The sequence below is a fragment of the Ochlerotatus camptorhynchus genome, unplaced genomic scaffold (assembly GCF_037179485.1).
Source record: "Ochlerotatus camptorhynchus isolate MF236.1 unplaced genomic scaffold, CSIRO-AGI_Acam_v1.1 ptg000120l, whole genome shotgun sequence".
NCBI classification, from domain to species: domain Eukaryota; kingdom Metazoa; phylum Arthropoda; class Insecta; order Diptera; family Culicidae; genus Ochlerotatus; species Ochlerotatus camptorhynchus.
This window is the reverse complement of record NW_027040610.1, coordinates 1,048,803-1,057,116: the sequence shown is the minus strand read 5'-3', so window position 1 is coordinate 1,057,116 and position 8,314 is coordinate 1,048,803. Positions and strand designations below refer to the sequence as shown.

The window sequence follows — 8,314 nt, the reverse complement described above, 5'->3', positions numbered from 1 at the left end:
ATTCAGACTTTCTGAAGATAACACTACTTGTGTCTATCTTCGAACTTCTTATCACAGCTTCCATAGCGATAATAAAGCAATCAACCCTTCCAAATCCCATATCCGGATACCATAAACCTTGGAAAAATGCTCCTTTACTGCGTAGCTACTCAGATCTACTGTCCTGCCCGTGTGTTTTTTAGTCAGAGGAGCATAGCGACGCATTAGCGTCTAGGATAAGCATCTAAAAGAAGATTCTATAGAAAAAGCATCTAGAAGAGTCTTTTAAAGAAGATTCTAGACGCTTGTGCTTCGCTCTGCTCCTTTGACTAAAACAACACTGGCAGAACAGGATGGTACCAGTGATTTTTGTAGAATGAGCATCCAAAAAAAGCTTGTTTTAGAATTTTCTTAAAATGCATATTCTTGAAGCTAGACATGCACTGTCACTCTGAGTAGCTATGCAGTAAAAGAGCATTTTCCTACATTTATGGAGCATTTCATGGTTTTAATATTGCGTTTCTAAAGCTACCATTTGAAAACGATGGTGAAAAACTACAGTATATTCATTGAAAAGACCTAAGGCGTAGAAATTTCACTTAGTTCCAGCTAGTTTTTGCATTCCCAGGAACGACTTACTACGAAATTTGATTTTTCCAGATTCCCGATTACCGGAAACATAATTTGACTTTCCCGGGATTCCAGAGTTAAGGGATCTTTCTTCGTAGTTCACTTTTTAAAAAGAACTTTTAATGCTAACACTATTTATTACCGATCTTACACGTTACACATTTATGATGAAAAAGAGGTAGAGCCTCGTGTACTCTACCGTTTTAAAGACTAAATATGCTTACATTACAAAATTATGTTACCTGTCTCCTATTGGTGGAGCTACGTGGCGTTATGCGCCACGTTTTCGCGCCAACCAACCTTACTGCCTGATTGGTCAATCCACCTATCAGTATTTTCCTGACGATTCCCCCTCTACTGGAAAGTCGTCCCCGACTTTCACGATCCTTGGCTCCTGTGGGATGAATCTTGGTTGCCTGATGTGATGGTGTGTGTCGTTGTCCTGCGTTAGTCCTCGTTCCCGTGTTGGTTCGTCTTGGTATCCAGAAGGGCGTCGATTTACATGGTAAGGATGAAAGAACTGTCTTTGTAACTAATGTGTATGATAATGTTCCAAATGAGAGCCAGCTAACCAGATGTAGTTGCCAGTGTATGTTGTCCGTAGTCATATTCAGATGCTCTATATGACTCCGGTGCTCCAGATTGATTTCCTGTAAGTACTGTAAAGGCATTTTGTTTATGATTTTTGAAGGAGTTACCGTTAGTCCCGTCGTTGGAAGATAAGTTTTTTGTAATACGTCCGTGTTGTTGTTGGTGTATTCCTCGTCGTTCAACTTGATGGTACAGCCAGAGAACAGGATAAGGTATGATCCTCGTAGCTCTCTTACTTGCCTTGAACAGTTTGATGTTAGGGTGACGTTGTTAGCACTCACCAATATGTTTGCATCATCTATTCGCCTTATGAAGTTTTGTCCATATACTTTCTCCATAGGACATTGAGCTGATTCGCCATCAACCAACTGTTGAACGCATTTTCCCAACGGTTCTAGCTGTGAATTCGTGCAGATATATTGATTTCGATGCCGTTTACATGGAGTGTTGGTTAAAAAGGAATTAAGTCCTTTCACGTAGGATTTCGTCGTTAAATGGATTCGATGGTTGTTGGAAATTACTGGTTCTATGTGATTTAAGTGATATTCCACATCTTTGACTAGTGGAATTTTGAGCGTGTAAATAATTTCTTCCTTACCATACAGCACGTAGGCGCTGGATATATCTAATATGTTGTCGACTGCACCCGTTCCAAGACCACTGTTGCTGAGGAATTCCTGGGCTATGGTTATCTCGTCTGGTGAAATGATGCGGCTGCTGGGGATATTGCGTCGGGCTAGTGTGATCGCTTCTTCTATTAGTCCTAACTGATCGATTAACTCATCTAAATGAAATATCAAATTAACTGACTCAAAACCTTCAATGGTTTTATTTTGAAATCTATCATGAAATTTAACGAAAGTATTGATTGATTCTGTGGTATTTCTCATTCTAGTTTCCAGTATGCTATTGATTTTAACTTGTCTGTTGTTCTGATCAATAAGAGAATTAATTGTACCGTTAATAATTTTTAGATCGTCGGCATCCAGGCTGCCTGATACATATTTCCAAGCGCGACCTAAACTTTCCCATCGCTTTTGTCTAGAGGGTCTAAATTTATTGTACATTGAATGGAGTTTTTCTGACTTAACTTTTAATATTGGACTTAACATTTGTTGTCTAGAAATTTGGTTTTCGATTATTGAGTCTAGATTTTTGATTGTCTCTGCAAGTGAATTAAGGTTTATATGATGTCCAATTCTCTAATAACTGCTGCTGATTTTAGCTATTCCTATTCGGGATGATACCACCGGGTTTTTCTCCACGTCGTGTATCCGTATGTCCGCGTGTGACCTTGTTTCCAGCAGGCATAGCCTGAAAGGTCAACTTTGCGTCAGTCAGAGTGTTTGATACTAGTCTTATGGATTTTTATGTTTTGGTCGTCAGTTACTGTTTTTTTTTTTCATTTTGTTCCTTTACGTCTATTAGTCTGTATCGGTTTCCGTAAGGGTGTGGTTTTGCCTTTCCTTTAACCAATACTTTAGTCTTTTCAATATTTTTATATTGTCTATTTTCTAAAGGCGTCTCTGTATTTTTCGATGCAAATCGTCTGATGTTGTCCCGTGCAGTCTGTATGTTGATTTGCTTCGCGAGATTAATTTCAGCTAGATTTAATGAATCGCTTGTTCCGAAAATAATTTCGCGAGGCTTCAAGTTCGTCGTACTGTGCTTTGAGTCGTTGTAAAGCGCAGTAACCAGTGCGAGTCCTTCATAGAGGGTCAGGTTTTCAACTTTGCTGCGGTTTGCTAGGTACATTTCCAGCAATGTACTGTGGAAGCGTTCCACAATTCCATTACCTCTGCAGTCACTAGCAAAATGCAATGCGATCCCTTGCGTCTCTAGAAAGGCTCTAAATCGAGCATTTCGAAATCCCGCCGCTTGATCACAGGTGATCATTTTCGGCAACCCGAAGATTTTGAAATACTCGATCAGTGTTTCCTGAAGTATACCGTTGTCTCGTTTTCGATTTGAAATATTTGTGCGAATTTGGAAAAAAGAATCTACGAGAGTGAGGAATTTGTGTCGCTCCTTGACATAGACGTCAATGGAAACGTTTTCGAAAGGTTTCTCGTAAATCCTTCGAGCGATAGGTATTTTAAATGGTTTTCGCTCGTATTTGGCGAATTTACAGTCTTGACAATTTTTGATAAATGCTTTAACCTTGCCAAGCATACCATGAAAGTAAGCGCACTTCCTAATTTCCTCATATGTCAGCTTATAATTTCTGTGGTTAAAGTTATGATGCTTAGATATAAATTCTTGCTGGTCCGCGCCTGAAATTAGATCTGGTAGAAGAATATTAGAATATTGTACCTTTAAATTTTTGCTATAATTTGCTTTAATAATTTTATCGCAACTGCGTTTAATCTCCACCGGAGCGAATATGCAGTTACTGGAGGTAGGATCCAAATATTTCTTTAAAATTACTTTAAGTTCATCATCTGAAAGTCTTTCTTTGTGGAATACATGCCGTATTTGACCCGGAAAAATTCTACACATAATGTGTGGACTTTTCCTTTTGTCTGAAGTTATCCTGATTACAAGCTGATTTTGAAATTTGTTGACAATTTCCGAACCGTATATATCATTATTAGGATGACATTCATTTGATAGTTCTTGTAAATTGATTTCAGCGGGTGGGATTCTAGAAAGTCCATCCGCTACAACATTCTGCTTTCCCTTCTTATATACAATTTTAAAGTCATATTGTTCTAGGTAGAGTCGCTGACGTGTAACTCTTCCTGTAGCGTCAGTCAACTTAAGCTCTTTCGTCAAGGGCTCATGCTCCATATATATTGTAAAAGGTCTTCCATATAAATATGGTCTGAACCTTTTAGCTGCAAAGTAAATAGCCAATAGTTCTTTAGCCGTGGCATAATAATTTTGCTCGGCTTGAGAAAGCGTCCGAGAAAGGTAGGCTATTGGCCTTTCCTTTCCATCTACTAATTGTGCCAAAACCGTCCCAATAGCAATATTGGAGGCATCTGTTGTTAGTAGGAAGGGTTTATCGAAATCGGGGTAAGCTAGTAACAAATCTGAAGACATGATTTGTTTTAAATTTGTAAAGGCGTTTTGAAATTCTACGGAATTGTAATCGATCGTTTTGTTTTTTCCTCTCAACTGGCTAGTGAGTGGTTTGGCAAAACCTGGGATAAACCGTCGATAATAACTTACGGTTCCCAAAAAGGATTTTAGTTCTTTCGGAGTTTTCGGCAAGGGCCAGTTCAAAACTGCCTCTACCTTATGAGGGTTCGGCTTTACTCCCTCCGTTGTCACAACGTGACCAAGGAACTCAACTTCCTTGCGGAGAAATTCCGATTTATCACATTGCACTGTTAGGTTGGCTCCTTTGAGAGTTTGCAGAACCTTAGAAATGTCTTGAAGATGAGTCTCTAAAGAAGGGGAGAAGATAATGATATCATCCATATAAACGAAACATCTGATACCCAGGTGTTTCCTTAGTACGGAGTCCATCAATCTTTGGAAGGTCGCGGGCGCATTCTTTAGCCCGAACGGCATACGAATGAACTCGTATTTACCGTGATCAACATTAAAAGCGGTTTTGGGGATATCCGCCGGATCCTTTTCAATTTGGTGGAAACCACTTGCTAGGTCCAGTACTGAGAAATACTGCGCTTTGCCTAGTCTGTCTAAAATCTCGCTGATTTCCGGGATACCGGTCAGCTGGGGTGACTTCGTTTAATTTTCGATAGTCTACCACGATCCTTTATTTCTTTTCGCCAGAATTGTCGGCCTTTTTGGGTACAACCAAAATCGGAGAGGTCCATTGTGAAGAGGCCCCATAATAATTCCACTGTCGAGTATCTTCTGGATTTGTTCGGAAACAATCTCTCGAAGATGATAGGGATATTTGTATGTCCGTTGATGGATAGGCTTCGCATCAAAAGTATTTATAGCATGTTTAACTTCATGGGTGAATGATAACTTTTCCCTGTCGTTGAAAAATACGCTCTTAAATGGTTTTAATGTTTTCGCCAAACGGCTTATTTCTTCCCTATTTAAATGGCTAGCGGGAAAATCCAATTTTCCTGTATTGTTTTTAGTATTCAATATATATGGATCGTTTTCAAATGGTTTAAGATTACAGTTTTCTTTCTTGCCATCTTTCGATAAGAAAACCATCGCCTTATTGTCCTTGGCTTCGTATAGGCCGGGATTTAAGGTGACATTGGTATTAATATTAATTTCGTGCTCAATTAAAAATGGACCATTTGATGTTGTGCAAATTTCAAATAATTTCTCCGCTTGCTCATGAAAGTTCACTGAGCACGGATAGTATTTCGAAAGGGGATACTTAGTACCTCCTATAACAAGATGATGGCTTCCAGAATCAATTTTGGCTTCCATCGTCGCTAAGTTTTCATAACCGATTAGGCCGTCAAAAAATTATGAAATTTAAAAACATGACATGGAAGTTTCTTATTGAACGATTCCGGGAAGAAGTTTGCATGTATTATTTTGTCAATTGTAAACTTTCCATTTTTGTTAGTAGCTATTGAAGGATGTTTTGCTTTGGAGGCCTTTTTAACGTAGGCTGGGTCAATATACGACTTGTTGGCTCCCGTATCGATAAGAAAATTGAGGTAGCCCTTTGTCGTAGGAAATCGAAAATAAGGTATGAAATTTAGGTCTTCACGTTTTTCAACCGTACCTGCTGGAAATTCAATTCATCACTTTCCGATTGAACTTCTTCTTCAAACTCTTCTTCTGGTTCTTCTTCCACTTCTACCGGGTCCACCTCCTCCGTGTTGTTAGTTTCAATTCGAGGTTTTGGGTGGAACGGTCGCCGCGGTGCGATGGCATCCGGTTTCTTAAATTTAGTTGCACTGCTCGCGGCACTTTGCTGGGGTGCATTAAATGGTTTATGTTTGTTTACTGGTTTTCGCACTTCTGCATTCTGATTTATTATGACGGCCTGGAAGGCATCTTCCAGCGTTTTAGGTTTAGAATTACGGATGATAGAAGCAAGTGGTTCACTCACTCCGTCTAAGAATTTTGTTATCGTCATTAATTCTAGCATTTGCGAAGGCATCATAGGGTGTAGGTTTGCTTTTAATTTGGTGTTTAATTCCTTTATATAGTAATAAAATTTTTGGTTGTTTCTGTCACCTCTCTTCATATGAAATAAATTGTGAAGATTGGTGGCAAAATCACGTTGATCACCAAAATTCTCTCTCAAAACTTTCGTCAATTGTGCAATTGTATCAGGATTTCCATTGGCACATACTACTGCGCGTGCCTCGCCTTTCACTTTATTTTTGATCGCCCTAAAATAGTGCGCGTTGAAGGTGTCGGGGGCTCCCCATTCACCCTTTACTTTGAACTCGTTATAGAGCTCATCTACTTGCTGAAGCCATGCGTTCAGTTCTTTCTTACTGCCTGAATAATCTGACAGTTGTTTGATAGGGTCAGGAATATAATAAGCATTTCCTGCTCCCTGAATTAAGTTTTGTAGCTGAGCAATTTGTTGCTTCAGCTGCTCAATTTCTGCGTTGCGTGTTTCTGGCATATTTAAATAGTGGTTTAAAGGGACAGATTACTTACAGTATAACACCAATTAATTTCATCCAGTCCAGTCCTCGTGAGCGGATCGGCAGTTGCTGTCTTCGGGGATGTAGCTGCGGCGTTTTACGATCCAATTTCTCGAACTGTTGCTATACGTGATGCGGCTCTCTCGAAAGTCGATATCGTTGCGGTGTTCAGAGGTTTAATTTCTCGAACTGTTGCTATACGTGATGCGGCTTTCTCAAAAGTCGATGTCCTTGCGGCGTTCAGAGGTTTAGGTTCTCTAACTATGCACTTGATCCTCGAAGCACTTTCACTCCGGTCTCTTTATGTTACACTCACGATGATCCCACTTCTGACACCAGTTAAGGGATCTTTCTTCGTAGTTCACTTTTTAAAAAGAACTTTTAATGCTAACACTATTTATTACCGATCTTACACGTTACACATTTATGATGAATTATGACTAAATATGCTTACATTACAAAATTATGTTACCTGTCTCCTATTGGTGGAGCTACCTTACTGCCTGATTGCCCAGACAACCAGAATGCACGTATATTCAAAGTTGTTTCTGTGATATACAAACATATATACAAACAAACAAATCGTATATAATGCAAAAAAAAGGCCTATACCTACAAAAGTGGAGGCCATATACGTGCAAATTTTAATTTCTATATAAACGAGTTGATTTGACATTATAAACGATTAAATCTGTAAAAACAAATTCATTTTGAAAAGCCTTACGATGTAATCCGATTTAATTTATGATACAGTACGATGGAAAAATGATTCATCGCATATAAGTCGGAAATTTGCATTCTATACGATTTAACATAAACATAATGTGATGTATGTTATACTTATATGCGATGTTGACTTAAACTGTAATTATTTATGATACTGTCTGTACATTGATATACGACTTCTGGTTGTCTGGGTGGTCAATCCACCTATCAGTATTTTCCTGACGCAGAATTTCTCGGGACATTTATATTTAGTCTAAGATTGCTTTACATCTAACAGAACTTAATTTTCTGCGTTGAAATTTATCATTAGTGGGTGATGCCCAGTTAAGCCATTTCATTTCGGCATTCTTGAATTAAACGGCCAGAAAGTTGACCGGTATTCCTTTTTTTCTGTTTGCATACTAGTCAACTACCAAATCAGAAGTTTATTAAATTCAATATTCTTGATCGTATTATGTCATGGAAACAGTGGTTAGTTCCATCCATCTTATTGATTTTGACCCTTCCTTAGGCATTGTTTTGAATGCTTGCGTTTCAAGATATGAGTATTGTTACATTGTTAATACAGCTATTCTGGCTGGTATCAATAGAACCGCCTTCTCTGAGCACTAATCAATTAATCTCTTGCAACATCATCGTTAAGCCTTTCTGGAATCCCATTTCACGCCCATTTGTTTATTTACCCTGAAGAGATACATCGGGAAATTTATACCTTGAAATACTCATCACAAATACATTTTATCGCCGGAATCCATCAAACTACACGCTTCTGATAAGTGAATTCTATTAGCTTTTGTTTTAACTAAATGGATGTTGGGATTTTACTTCCAGGCAAA

General features: G+C 38.7%; 1 protein-coding gene across 1 annotated transcript; it reads right to left on the bottom strand.

The window, feature by feature from the left end:
• Window positions 1–842: 842 nt before the first annotated feature.
• LOC135699850 (uncharacterized) lies at window positions 843–2,267 on the bottom strand. Its single transcript, XM_065220205.1, has one exon. It carries the CDS (start codon window positions 2,265–2,267, stop codon window positions 843–845), a length of 1,425 nt encoding a protein of 474 aa, XP_065076277.1.
• Window positions 2,268–8,314: the final 6,047 nt, after the last annotated feature.

Bases quoted from the DNA above. Each gene is read 5' to 3' on its own strand.
- LOC135699850 (XM_065220205.1), bottom strand. From the start codon at position 2,267: ATGTACAATAAATTTAGACCCTCTAGACAAAAGCGATGGGAAAGTTTA.